This window comes from Boleophthalmus pectinirostris, unplaced genomic scaffold (genome assembly GCF_026225935.1).
Source record: "Boleophthalmus pectinirostris isolate CB_2022bp ecotype Guang Dong unplaced genomic scaffold, ASM2622593v1 HiC_scaffold_13, whole genome shotgun sequence".
Lineage (NCBI taxonomy): Eukaryota > Metazoa > Chordata > Actinopteri > Gobiiformes > Gobiidae > Boleophthalmus > Boleophthalmus pectinirostris.
In genome coordinates this window covers 19,062,234-19,077,367 of record NW_026571036.1, presented here as the reverse complement: position 1 = coordinate 19,077,367, position 15,134 = coordinate 19,062,234, and the positions used below count along the sequence as shown (strand labels likewise).

Below are 15,134 nucleotides of genomic sequence, written 5' to 3'. Positions count from 1 at the left end.
CCTAAGTGTGTTTTGTGCTTTCGTCTCATCTGAGAATGTAATATTTGTTTTGTAAATGGTCAAATGGTGAGGCCAAAAAGTTGGCATAAAAATAAGAGAACAGGTGTGGTCTAATTTAAGTTTTATTTTAGCTTGATGACGAGACCAGACAGGCATTGGCAACAGTCAATACAATCTTACATTTGTGATGCTGGTGATAAGAATACACAGTAAATCACACAGTCAACCGATTTGAGACCAATTAAAAAAATATTTAAAGATCATCAGACATTCATAGCATTAATGATAGCATAATCGATAATTTTACAGTTCTAGAAACCAGAGGGATTTGCTGGCTTTGATTAATGGCTAAGGGCAACATAACTTATAAAGCTGAAAATATATGGAATGATTATAATCATGAACAGATTATGTTATGTGCTCTTGATAAGACGTGTTCACTCCAGCAATTCACCTTAGCCACCTCAAAGCACCTTTACTTAATTTCTCTGAGATGATTGGCACAATGTATGTTGAACAGAGGCCCGAAAACACAAGACACAGAAATCATAATTTGTAAACAAAAATATTCAATTAAAAAGTCCCCTAATAGACATTTGTAAACAATAAATGCTAGTCCATTTAAGCATTTGCTCTATACAACTTAGATTACACTTGATTACAATAATAGGCTATGGTAATTATGCTATTAGTAAATGTTCAGAATACTTTATTACATGTACATAATAGAAAAAGTGACATTTTATTTTTTATTGTCATTTTGTGCAAAATGCTTTAGTAAACTATAATTTGGCATTTATGAGAAACCTTAAAAATGCTTTTAAAAAAGAAACAAATCACATAAATTTCCAGAGCCCTAAAGAAATCTCCACACAATGGAAACATTATGCTTAAGACATTCACCTCCACCTGTAATACTGTGCAAAATGTCAGAGTAAGCAAGTGCAAGCAGCCCGGCCAATCACATACCAACATCTGCAAGACCCAAGGACGACGTGAACATGAGGCAAAAACAATAAAGTTAAGGCTAGTTCTGAACGCAGTATCCACAAGCTCAAACTACAGACTGCACACAGACGTCCAGACACTTGGTGCACATTGAGACTGACAAGAAAATAGCAGTTTGGTTTGCACAAGTTGACAGTTTAAACACATTCACTGCTTAGTTCTGCTGTTTTATCACTAGTGCCAGGTCTAACTAAATATATGGCTCTCTGCTTAGAAACGTGCACTTGAAAGCTAGAAAAATCAACCTTTGTACCTTCAACTGTATCAAAGAGATGCCAAATATTAAATGGAATGGTTCTTTCAATACCTGCAGCTTCATGCTATTTTAGCTTTAATCAAAAACAACTGTGCTAATGTTCCTATTTAATTCATGATACAAATGTTTTCAAAGGGCACAGTTGAGATGAAGAGAGAGCTTAAGGCAGCGACCTATCTCATTAAAGAGGCTACAATCTGGCAGAGTTAAACACTTGTGTGGCTCTCGGCTCAGTTCAGCGTGTGGTCTGGGACGTCCCGCAGGGTGAGGGTGGAATGGAAAAAGCCAGGGCCCCAATGGGAGTTACAAGTCGTCGTCCCCGATTCCCTCGAAAGCATAGTTACCATGGAAATCATTACCGCTGATGTCATTGGATGAGTTGGAAGCGCTGATCCCTCGAAGTGACACAGAACTCAGCTTGGTCTAAACAAAATTTCAAAATGATCAAACAGTAGAAAGAAATAACAACTTTGAATGTATTTTTTTCTTTCTAATCTAAAAAAAAAGACATTTACAGAGAGTTTGACAATTTGCTCGCGGTTGGGTTCCTGTGAGTCCTGAAATGTGTAGATAAAGAGAATGTGAGGGACTTAAATCTGATTAATGTTGCAACCTAGAATAAGTCATGTCATATCTTACCAGTAGAGGGGGTGATTTCACAGCTTGTTGACTATCAGACCTGTGGTAGGAACCGTTGTGTCGTTTTTTCAACATCTGAAACACAAGGATTTAATGCTTGAATGAAGAAAAGGGCAAATGTGTGAAAAGATATTTAAATAGTATTAAAAAGCATATTTGTCAACTTAAAAGACACACTATATAACATTTACGGAGGAGCGTACGCCACCGGTTTATCTCCATGGAGATGTTACTGCTATGTGTGGAATGTTCCACAATGTGGCATTAATCTTATCCATCTCCATGGAGACATTTTCAGGCTAAGATCTGTGGAGTAGTGTCCCCATGTTAGGCAATTTTAAGCAACGAAACACCTGTAATTAAATGTTGAACATTCCAGGCCTAGCAATAACATCTCTGTGGAGACAATGAGGTCACAGTGACCCAGAAAAGTTGCATAGTGCACTTAAAAAAAAAAGTTTTATTAACCTTTTTGATGCTTCCACCAGACTTCTTCACCATCAATTCATCCACCATGGACTGGAGACAGATGCTCATCATGATAGCCTAAAACACAGTCGAGTTTGACAATGTAGAGCACAAATAATACTGTATAGAGTCCATATGTTACTAAGTCTATAGGTAATCAACTAAAACTAACTAAAAAGTAATTGTTACAAAAACCTGCTGGCTGGTGATTGTGACCCACTGGAGACGATCTTTACTCATGAGATATTCAAAGGCCAGTTCCAGTTTAACGTCACATTTGGATGAGCTGCAGGGGTTACTTGTACCATTGGAGACTGGAACTTGCTGAAATAACAGGGTAGTTCTTTGTAATTAGTTAAACACTGTAACCTTCATGCCTGAGAGCTTGTGTCATTAGAAAGTGGTGCCGTTATTCTATTTATTTGCTTTACAGAAACAAAGGTAGACAATAAAAAAAAAAAAAAAGATTTCCAGAGCAGGATACAATTTGAAATTGAGCAACATGGGGCTTGAATGAAATGTTTTGAATAGTTTGGAGGAGAGGAGAAGGCCCATTAAAATGATTTTCACCTCGGAGAATGTGGCTCAGGAATTAATTGCAAACAGCAGCGCTGATGCATACTCCGTAATCACACAAACCAAGACAGCTTTCAGCCCAAGAGTAAAGATGTCAATGTAAATATATTTCATAGAGACGTGAAAGGCGGTCACTGGTCCGCTCATCTTGCTTTAGTTTTAAGCCAGATGGATAATGAACATTGGTTTCATTTATTTATTAACTAGTTTTACAGTGAACAAATTAGATATAATGTTATTGTAAATCAGCCATGATGAAATCTAGACAAAAATCTGTTTGGCATTTTGTGAGTCCATTTGAGTAGTCTTGTAGTGGAGTCTACTTTATAGCACAGACTTTTGCAGTGTATATAGAAGAACAGAAGTCAACATACTCAAGAGTTCATGTTACTGTAATGTCTAATAATAATAATGATAATAATAATAATGTAGCACTCTGAAATGCTACATTATTATCATTATTATTAATTTTTGAAACTATAATAATGTGTGTTGTATGTGTGAGTTGGATATAAAGACAAATAAAAAGTGGGTTTGTGCTACTGCCTGCAGGTCTAGCAACTTTATCCATGAATTTCTTTCTCCTTCTATGATGACTTGACTGCCACTGCTAGCTTTCTTATATAAATGCACAGAATAGCACACAGTCCCTGCTATCCAAAAGTCATTATCAGTCTAACAGTGGCAGCTGCTGTTGTGTGGATCAATACAGCGCATTCCTTGGGTGGCTCTCCTGTTTGGGGTAATTGGGCTGATGAAAACAGATGGAGCAGGCGTCAGCACTTTTACCAAGCTGCCGGGAGTAAAAACTATCACTTGGCACGTCTTGGTAGAACAGTGAAGAAGAGACCTATAAATATGGTGCTACTAGAGGACAATTTTATGAAGTTTTATGAAGTAATGTTTTTTAACAGTTGAGGGTGACTTACAGAAGACGTGACTCGCCAGCACCTCATGCGCGTGACCTTGAAGCTGCCTTCTTTCATCTGGTCATTGGGCAGTTTGACGTGGAAGTTGAGCTCATTGTTGCCAGCGCTAACGATCACTTGGCAGCCCTTTTCTGGGAAGTCTGTTATGCATGGGTCAAACTTGATGTAGCCGTAATACTTTAGTGTCTGTCCTAGATGAATGAACTGGAAAGAAAAGGCAGAAGAAGTCACAAAAATATAATGTGCATTATAGAGTAAAATTACAGTACAAGTTTTTATAAAGTGTTTTTGTTTTTTTTTGTTTTTATATGGTTTAATGCCATTTTTTCTTCTAATATGTCAATGTTTTGCCATGTGAAACTGCAAGATGTACATATTCATTTTGAAAACTACTGAAACTGAAAATACAAGACAAGATGAGATTGGCAATACATTTTTAAAACTAACTAAATATATAAATCCATCTATAAGAAACCTATACCTCTTTTTTGGAGCCTTTCTCTTGCAGGGATTTCAGTTGCCTGTGCTGATCCTTGTTGACGAGAATCCAGCCTCGCTCAATGTCAGCCACAGTCTGAAGGGGCACAAACAACAGCAGCATCAGCAGAGTGCAGATTTTATAGTGCGCATGAACAAAATGAATAGGTATTTGGTGAAATCCTATGCCATGTCCTTTCATTCTATAGTACAGGTTAACTAAATGTGCACTAATGGCCTCAGTCAGCACTGAGTAAGAGTTTTAATACAACTAGTCTCCAAAAATGCTTAATACGTCAAAGACAAAACACTATTAATAGGATCACTGGGAACACAAAGAGCCTCCACACTCTAAGTAGTGCAAAGTCATAGCATGCTGCCATTGCTCTGGGATAAGGCAGTGGTCAAAAGGACAAACTAACACTTTTAAAGCCTATGGTTTCCATCAAGTGGTTACGTTCATGATATGACAACATGCCAAGATATTAAGCACAAAACAGTAATCATGCAAGGACCAAACGATGGCTTTAAGAATCTCATTTCAAAAACACAACAGCAACCCATCTGATAGTAGTTAGATTAATACATTATTTTTTTAAATTAGAAAATACTATTAAGAAATGGAAACAAAAATCTCATTGTGCCCTTAGTTTAAATTGAATTGTACCATACACACAGAACCTAAAAGATCAATATAATTTTTTCAATCTCTACAAAATAAATAAGATGATCCAATTTATTTGTATTATAAAACAAAAAAATACACAATTTACCTGGGCATACAGCAAATTCAGGCCAATTCTGTTGTCCATCACATCGCTGTCATATGCCATGTCCCAGTAGCTGCACAAAGGACAGAAAAAAAGCCTGAGATAGCTGCATCTACTGTGTGAACAATAGAATCAGTATTATTATTCAAATGGAAAAGCTGCAAACTAGATTACTGGTGGGATAATCAGATTAGAGTGTGTATCTTGGGGAGTATTTGTGAAAAGGCTGAGGGATATTTGTAGTCACAGTGCTGGTGCATTTTGCACAGAGACGCGTGGGTGCTCCAGAGGGCTGAAAATCTAATGTGACAGTCAGAGCTATAGGTTGTACAGAGTGAAAGATTCAGTACTAGGACTGCAGTGCATACATAAATATTTAAGTACATGGTATTGACAATGGAGCAAGAAAAACATGGACAAATAGTTGTGAACAGGAGTTTTAGTGTAAAATGCTAGATAATTATTTAACTGTTGAATTGATTAAATTTATTTTTTAAAGTAGAAGTGTGCAATTAATCACATCATTTCAAATTGTCAATATGCCCACTGCTTATCATAACTACAGAAGTCTACAACCAATTTTCTATTCGTAAAACATGATTTGGTCAGTTCTGAAAGATTGAAAAATAAATGTTTTTGTGTAAACTGGTGGCACTCACCACAGAAAATCTAAAATCTAAATACTGAAATACTGAATAATCAACACAAAGAAATCCCATATTGGCCTGTCATAATTTGAAATCTGTATAGTCACACTTTTACCATGTTATTGTGTGTCCATTTTATTACTACAAGGTCAAAATCTGTGTCTGACTTCCTCATAACTTCCCCATGCGCTGGTAGTTGGGATAAGCTTTGTTTTGGCATTTTATTTTTGTCCATGTTTACTCTATTCTTTCTGGAAATCCTGTGTGAAATATTACTTGACACAATTTATAAGAGCCTTCTGTTATTTTTATGAGGTCAGGCGTTACAGGGGCATGAAATTTAACACGTTTTCGCTAGAAGTCCCGGAGAGCTGTGTTTTGGAGATTTTAAAAAAGTGTTCACACTGATATAAACCAGACGTCTTGACCACATCAGTAATTCAAAGCAGACAACAAGAAAAGGATAGGTTTACTATAGTAAGAAAGTTTCATTAAGTCCTCAATTAAGAAACCTTGTATATTTGCTACTAAGCCCAACAGCCCATAAAATGAGTTGTGGGATAATGTGTAGGTATAAAAAGTTGAAAATGTTGACAGATGCATTGCTGGAGTCTGTGTTTTACTAAATTGCAACATGCTTTTTTCCAAAACAAACAACTCAGTCCTCCCCCGGATCTTGTACTCTGGAGGGGGCTGTGTTAGCAGTTCCTAGTTTTTTGGGTTCATTTCACTCAGCACTGAAAAACTAGGTCAGGAGGACTTGCACTTTCCTTCAGGCAGAAAGAAAATAAACATCCGGTGTACCTCAGTCAGCAGGGGGCAGGGTGAGGAAAGAGCTCAAAAGAAATGGGCAAAACGCAACAGTCTCCGATCTGAAGGTGGAAATTACCCCAGAAATTATTATCCCATCTAGGAGAATTTTTACACATTTCTACATTTTCTATAGCTCTTAACTGTTTTAATAATCAAAGCAGATTTTCTTGGGAGATTCATATCTGATTAGTATCTGCTTATAAAAGAAGGTTGTTAAGATCTTTGATTCCCAAAATAGTTTGGTCTTTGGTTAAATATGGCTACTTTGTAAACAAGGGATTAAAGATTACAAAATAAAACGCTGAAGTTGGCAAAGACTTGAGTTTAATATTCAGAGTCACCTAAGGATAATGAAATGTGGATGGAGTAATCAACCCAAAAAATCGTTCTTTATCCTGAACGATGTGGCCTAAGAGGTTCCACAGGAGGTAAAAAATTAGGGTACTACGGCTGCTTATTATCGTATTGTGTCAGTATACCTAGTTTTACATATATACATAATACATTTTGTGTTTCATGTTTTAAAAGCTTCTGTAGATTAGACATTACAGCTCGCTGCAGATTTAGCAGGACAGAATGAGCACTCAAATAATTTAGAACTTTAAGACTTTTTGCAATAACACAATCTTTATATTTGATTGCAACAATTGCAATTAAGATTAAAATTCAATGAACTGCACAGCCCTGAGTTGTAAAGGCATACATTTACGGGCCTGTTTAACTGGCATCTTCATGCAGCTTGGATATATTCATCCTCTTTGATAAACACAGCTTTCTTATTTCTGGCCTTTCCAGAATCTATTCACCATATTCCTAGCAGAATATAATTTTTTTGTATTTTAACGATAACAAAAAATATGCTAAGGACATGTTATAAGAGTACCTTTTTCGTAGTAGTATGTGGAACTCTGAGCTTTGAAGACTGGAAATGGATACATAAGGCAGCTCGAACTCCTGCAGCTTCCGTACAACTGGGAGACACAGGAAGAGAGTCATACAAGAGTGCAAAAACATGTGGATAATGGCAACAACATACGAGGAGAGATGGCCCCTATATGCACTGGTCCCTAGTGTGACACATGTGAATGGGAAAACCTCCTCCTTATCATTAGATGGCTACATGATATGCAGGCAAACACTATTAGACAAGGAAAAATATACAATGTGAATTTTATAAATGTTTTGAGCATTTGTTTTGGGCATGCTGGAGACACTGTGGGAAGCTTCACATAAGACAGACAGCAGTGGGGTTCTCAGCCACACTCCAGTGTCTCTCTACACGGTGCTGCATATTTTGAGACAATTTATAAATAGACTTCTAGACCTAGTAAATATTAAGTGGACAAATCATCATCCTGTGTCATTACCAGTGGTGTTGTCAGCCTAAGCTAATTTTATGGAAACACATTACTGGAATGTTGCACAATTTAACTAATACAGTTTTTTGCTAACAGTTGTGACAGCTAGTATTTAAGTATTAAGTACGTATTTTGTTTCTTGTATGTAGGTACTTACATGTTAAACCTCCATCTACATTTTCACGAACAAGAAACAAGCTGAAGTAACCCACAAGGTCCTCTGGGAGATCGAGCTTTGTTGCAACAGCCTAGCCAAAGACAAAAAGGGCATGTTTCATTTTCAGGTCAAAATAAATAAACAACAAAAGATTTTCCTAATATTGTGCTGCTAAAGGTAGCAAGTGACACCAAGCATTTACTTTTTACTGTCACACCTTTCCCTTTGTTAGTATAACAATTTAAAAGGCAAACAGCCATTGTGTTATGCCAACAGGGCCAACAAAAACACCTGTTCCGTCTATAGGGGCACTTACATATCTCATCTAAGCTACATTCACACACTTGTCTATATCAGGACTAAACAGGCGTGGAACCAGAAACAAACCAGGACTTTTGGTCTATATCAGGACTAACTGTTGTCCAGGTTTAGCCCCAATTTAGTCCCAACCATGATGTGTGTGTACAAGTGTGAATGCAGTCATAGCCATAATCTTCTGCTTTTGTATCAAAAGATGTTAAAAGCATCAGGAACCACCCTGAGTGCTGCTTACATCAAGCACATCCTCGGTCTGATCTGAAGTCAGGATGTTGACCGTGACCTTCTGACCATTGGAGAGGCAGATGTCGAGAGCAGCCTCTTCTGTGGGAATCTGCTGGGTCTCCTGTGGAAGCACACAACACATTATCTTTCAGACACCAATGGAATACTCAAAAGTGAGATGAGAAAATAGTACTGTACAGTATGAGGCCATCTTTTCATATAATTCCATGTATTAATAAAAACATTAAAAAAACACAATGTCATCTTAAAACTGATGGCAGACTTTGCATCTTGAATCTATAATTTATAAACTTTTAATGTGTATTCTGTCAACAACCAAGAATCTGAAACTGGGTACTAATATTTCATCATAATTGTTGCAACCAGTCATTACATCAAAGCAAAAAGCAACATGACCAAAAATGGCAACAAAAGAACAAAGAAAATGCTAGATTATATGAATATTTTACAGTAATACTAATTTTCTAAGATGATTATATAAAATATATATTTTCCATGTAACCCCAGGCTTCCTGTGTCCCACAGTTATTCTGCTAAATCGTCTCTTATCCTGCATGTTTTCAGGCGGGGGGCTGTGGGTACATCGTAACTACTTGAGGTGCAGATGAAATAACAGCGGGTGGTAAGTCATTTCTTATTCTGTGCCCGCTGTTTCGTACAGGGAGAGAGAAGGAAGGAGGGGGGAGAGAGATGGGAGAAGGGAGTGAGACTAAAGGGTGTGACGTACGTATTTGGCCTTGAAGGTTATTGGATTTACACACAGGGAAATGCCGGTCACAGTTTGAGTAATGAACGCACACTCTCTGCTCTGAATAAGTCATAAGCCAATCATCAGTGTCGACATGCTGCAAGTGTACACTGAATAACTAATGTGCCAGCAGCAAAAGAAAAAAAAACATTTTATGGCAACTCTTGTACTGAAAATAAATCACAGAATACTCCACAAGATACATTATGCATTTCGCTGAGTTTAGTGTATTTACGAGGCCACACTCAGAACCTAATTTCGCTTTTGTAGGATTCGGTCAAAAAGGAAGTAAAAATCCTTGTGCAGCATTTGGAAAGTGCGAGTTCAAAGAAATACTGTATATTTGGCAAGTGCTGATTCATCTGTAGTCCAGTGTGTTTTAGTGGTTTTTCACATTAGAGCTTACAGCCTTACAAACTTACTGTTCAAACTGATGACACACTCAAAATAACAGTGTGGGTACAGTGCCTACGACAGCAGCCACCTCACCACCACACAGTTTGGTAACTGTCCTGGACAGGAATGGTTCACGCCCGCTGTCAGGACACACTGAGGTACACAAGGTATTACTAACTGTGTTACTGACCTGTTGGGCTTTCCTTAAGAAGCTGTTGAACAATTCACTAGATCCAAGCAACGGATCTTGTCTCACTGTAAAAAAAAAAAAAGAAAACATAGCCAAATGACACAATCCAAACAATGACAAATTGAATTTTAAATTGATTGATTCATGGTAAAAATTAAATAAATAAATAAACAGTTTTGTATCTTCAATTAAGATTTATTCCTCAAATAATCCACTGATATTCCTACAATGTTCATGGCCATTGCATTTTTCATTTAATTAAAGTGGCCTTTAAAATAGACCAGCCTAGTGTACTCTCATCTTATTCTAAATTTAACATTTGTCAACTCTGCACAGAAAAAACAAAACCAAAAAACAAACATTGAACTTCCTCATACATAGGTCACTAAAGTTGACCTTCATCAAAAAGCAAAAGTTAGAGACACTTGTGTGTGTGAGGTAGTTTATTTTCCATAACCATGTAAAAAGCCATGATGTAACAGAGTGGACTTGTGGCCAAGAACACCCTGCCTGCGTATGCAGCGACTATGAGCAAATACACAGAGGAACAACGGAGCCTTGTTCTGCTCTAACTGCCGCAGCTCGACAGGATTAAAACAAACTGAGCTCTGCTGCCAGTTTCACATGTCTAAAGACACTTCAACTGTAAACTGTTTGCTAAATATGAGCTATTTCCAACAACAACACACTGGCATAGCACCTAATTGTTATACAAAAACTATTGGCATGAATATTACTTTGTTTGCAACATTACTGTAAATATAATGGATTTTTATGTATTGCTACTGATCAAGATTTTTTTTTTTTTTTAAGGTTTGGCCATTTTTGTGTGTGTGTGTTGTAGTTAAGTTTGTTTTTCATGGCCAACACCAGCAACCTCTGTCAATATTTTTTTGAGCAGTGCATGTGTAGGTCTGACTTTTATAATTTCACCCAAATTATAAAACTATTATAAAATCAAATTCTGTCTATACAGTGCATTACCCTGGTTACAACATAATAAGGAAAAACTATATTTGTTGTAATGATTTTAGGCATCCACAACAGCAGTAAGACGTCTAATAAAGCAATCTCTCACCTTCTAGGTGCACTGTTGACAAATGTTACTATAATGAATAACAAAAACTTTTCAGATGTGGTACTTGTAACTGCTTGGTGGTATGTGAATAACTTACCAGCCTGCATGTATTTCTCCAGCTGCTCTCGTCTCTGCTCAACCTCGGCGGGAGTCAGTGTGAAAATCTTCTTTGGAGGGAAGGTGGGCACCACATTACTGCCATACTCTTTCTTTATCTGCCAATGTAAAACAGATGCTTCAGAGCTACAGCCGTGTATCATTTTGTTTACCCGACAATGACTGTTGAACTAACTCTTTCATCATTCAACTAATAAATATATGGACAAAATGAGTATTGTGAAAAGAAGCAGTGGAACGGTGTAAAAGGAATATGTACATTCATAGACTCAAAATTGAATCACAGGTTTATTCTGAGCCCTTTTGAAAAGTATTTGCTGGAGTTTCCGTTCAGAGCCTTCAGACAGACACATCTGGAGGTCTGGGAATACAGCCTTTCCAAGTCTACTCTGTCTGCCAGGGTTTTGACTCATGTGTTTCCATCTAATATCACATAAAAAGAACCTCTCAAACATACAGACCAATACTTCCCTAATGTTAAAGATACTAATCAAACTATTAACTTGAGTTTGTGTAATCATCAGTTTGGGGGTCACACTTTCATCTGAGTCACAGTGTTGCCAAGCGACAGCTGTCAGGTGGACCAATTTTAGTGTGAAGACAGTTGAAGATATTACTCATAACTCATTACCATTATTCTACCTGATGAATGCTAATTTAACTCACGTAATTAGTTCCCACCGACATTGGCAGCAACAGAAGTCATTGCTTTTACACACTAAGAACATATGAAATGGGTTACATTTTTCCCCCAAAATAAAGTATATCTCTAGATGGGCAAATATGCCATATTGACAGCATGTTACACAGAGGAGGGAAAGTCAGACTATGTTGATGTGGTGACATTTAAAGAGTGTTTTGGATTAGCAGCAGAAGCACACAGGGGCCTTTCATGTCAGGCCCAGAGAGATTTGATGATGCGTCGATGGTTTATACCTGTTCATGGAGGCTGAGGAGCTGGCTGTAACGGACCCTGCAATGCAGTACACCATTCACATGGATATTATAAGCCTGTGAAAAGAGAATATAAAATTAACATACAATAAAAATATATGTTTTACTGCTTTTTTCGCAGCCATAACAGGTACACAGATGATAAAGTTAATGAAAGGACAGTGGTAGCATTGTGCAATTTGTATTTTGCTCATCTGACAGCTAAGTTAACACCACATCAGAGCCAAATAAGATACTCAGCAGCATAAAAATCTGTTAATAGTATGTGGTGGTCATACTGCAATAGACATCTGCCTTTTAAAGACAAAGAGTCAGCACTTTCGTCTTCCTCTTCTTCTGTCCTTTATGAATATTCACAAACAAAATGTAGCCAAAACTATCAAAAACAGTAACCCACCCAATGCAAAAGTATTCCAATCCACACTAACTATAATAATAGCAATTAACTGTTAAAGATGAGGATCGGAGCATTTACAGAAAAGCCAACAAAAGGACAAATATGTGATTGTGAGCACTGGGCAGAATTCACACAGGAAGGAAGTATGAATTAGTGCAGGCTTTGTGCAGCTTGATAAGACACAGGACAAGTTCTTCATTGGAAAAAGACTTTAACTCCATGTAATTTCCAATGTGTCTAAAATCTAAATGATGTTTGCAATCTTTCCAATAATTCAGACTAAAAGCCAGTTAAAATAAACAATATATGCCTTGTGCAAACCTTGTGGACAAACCTTGTGGGTCAAACTCATAATGCCAACATCTCATTCAATATTACGTGCTTGTATCAGGAAATAATGTGTCTGTGAAAACAGGACTATATTTAAAATGTGCTGGGCTGTTATTCTAAAAAACCCTGTGCAAACTCAGCAAATTGAATGGCAGCATTAGTTCCAAGGTACACAAGCCATCGTTCAGCGTTATAATCAACAGAGGAGCTTCCTGTGGGCGGGTCGCAGGAAGGTCACAGAGCTGAGCTAGAGAGGGCAAAACAGGTGACTTTCTTCTGACTACACTATATAATAACAACATAGCATGGTGCACTTAACAAGTCGACTGAAAAATATTTTTCATATTTCATGTATATACATATTTTTTACATAACCTGAACCTCCCCAAAACAAACACCAGTTTAAGTCTACTCACAATGCATATTTGATTCACATTCAGCACATCTTTGTGTCACTTTGACTTTGATTGTTTCTTCCTATGCATGAAGTTAAAATTTATTTAGCAAAATAGATTAACTCTCAAAGTTAAAATATAATATCTTTGAGGGTGAAACTAGCACTACGTAACTTCCATTTAGACCCAGATGACATGCCATTATAAAGTTCTTGAGGAGACTGAGATAAAGGTATGCACTACACATATCAATGGCTGATAGATACATAAACTTGAACCACAGTCATTTCCAAGCAACATAATCAGTGTATTCACAAGTGGGGAGCCTCATATCCACACACCAACATAGTGACTATAACCTCCTCCCGGCACTAAATATTCACAGTGTAAGTATTTTCTGGGGTAGTTGAATTTACTTCACTTGATCAGCATGATGATACTGTACTACAGTTGTCCTTGAACAGCCAACATGAATTATCTGCATAGTCCAATCTCTGCTCAGTCTGAGAAAGAAAATTATAATCATCACATATAAAGAGCACAGCATAGGTCACAAGTGTGTACGCAGACTTATTCAACCCAGTGTTAATTCTACAGTTCTTCATTAGATTATACCTTGAACTAAAGGCCTATAAAATCAGATTGCACGTACACCTCATGTTTGTAAGCCTAAATGTAATGGTGTTTGAAACTCAAGGAAGCAAGATCATATACAGGTTTCTCCAAGTGACTTTCACAGTATATTACACGAGCTTGTGACATGATTTAAATATTAACTAGCTGTACTATGAAAAACATAACTTACTATTACAACAATCTCAGGTAAGTATTCTAGTTAAGAGGCGAACAGTGGGATAGATGGGCCTACTCACAAACTCGTGTGCACTATTGCGATACCAGGGAAAGATCCAGGCTCGAGCCAGCTGGCAATACCTGTCTGCTGGCTTGTTTAACAACCCCAACCCAAAGAATACTCACCACAAAGGTTGATCCATTTTCTCCCGTACACACCTCCGTTTCGGGTATGGAAAAATGCATTTTAAGCTGAAACACAGACTGGTGCCAGATGTTTCTTTCTCTAAACGCCACCAGTCCACGACGTTCAAGGCAGCAGCTCTTCTTCACTAAGCCCACTGCAGTGACTATGAGCGGGGACCCTCAGAGGCGCAGGACGCGGCTGTCACGTCGTGCCCACTGGTCTAATTGTCCTACCAAATCTGTGCAAGGCAAATAAGTCATTAACCAGCCAGCTTTCACGGCAAATCTCCACAGCGTCAGTGTTAAACTTTTCTCACTGGTGTCCAAGGAGCAGCCATGTTGCAGTGTGTTAAGTGATACACATTGCCAGTTTGCGTTGGATATGATATAATCCACTTTTGGAGTAAAAGGCGATCAGATACGCACAGTCACTCTGTGTCCGAGTATGCCTGGTTTTTAGCAGCGCCAGATGAAGTTCAGGATGAGGTGCAGAGGGATCCGAGTCCCGCGGCAGCAGCGTCGCACAGCCGTCGCAAAAATCTGTCCAGATAAGATTGGAACTAGCAGCACGTGTTGTGGTTTTACGTGGCTCTTGACCTGCCTACATTTGGCCAAATATATCTTGAACAACATAGGAGATCATAGGTAAAATATGTAAGGATAAAAGCACAACTAGTGTAGACAAATTACAGCCACCAGCCCATTGTGCAATCTGTCTGTGCTGTGGTAGCTCTACAGAGGCATTGCAACAATTTCCCTGGACGGAACCACCTTCCTTTGCGGGGTTGTTTTGTACATTTGATACTCACCTATAATAAAAATATAAATGAATAACTAACTATTAAGTGACGTATATCTTCAGTAAGACTTTTCTGGCAAAAAAATACTT

The 15,134-nt window shown here is 37.7% G+C and overlaps 1 protein-coding gene across 1 annotated transcript; it reads right to left on the bottom strand.

Moving 5' to 3' along the window:
- Window positions 1-104: 104 nt before the first annotated feature.
- snx17 (sorting nexin 17) lies at window positions 105-14,972 on the bottom strand. Its single transcript, XM_020917211.2, has 15 exons — window positions 14,246-14,972; window positions 12,128-12,202; window positions 11,172-11,289; window positions 9,997-10,061; window positions 8,652-8,762; window positions 8,099-8,189; window positions 7,467-7,554; window positions 5,127-5,196; window positions 4,358-4,450; window positions 3,877-4,080; window positions 2,567-2,695; window positions 2,372-2,449; window positions 1,904-1,978; window positions 1,780-1,821; window positions 105-1,687 (listed from the first exon to the last, which is right to left on the bottom strand). Exons 1-15 carry the CDS (start codon window positions 14,303-14,305, stop codon window positions 1,568-1,570), a joined length of 1,419 nt encoding a protein of 472 aa, XP_020772870.1. The 5' UTR covers window positions 14,306-14,972; the 3' UTR covers window positions 105-1,567.
- Between the last annotated feature and the right edge of the window lie 162 nt (window positions 14,973-15,134).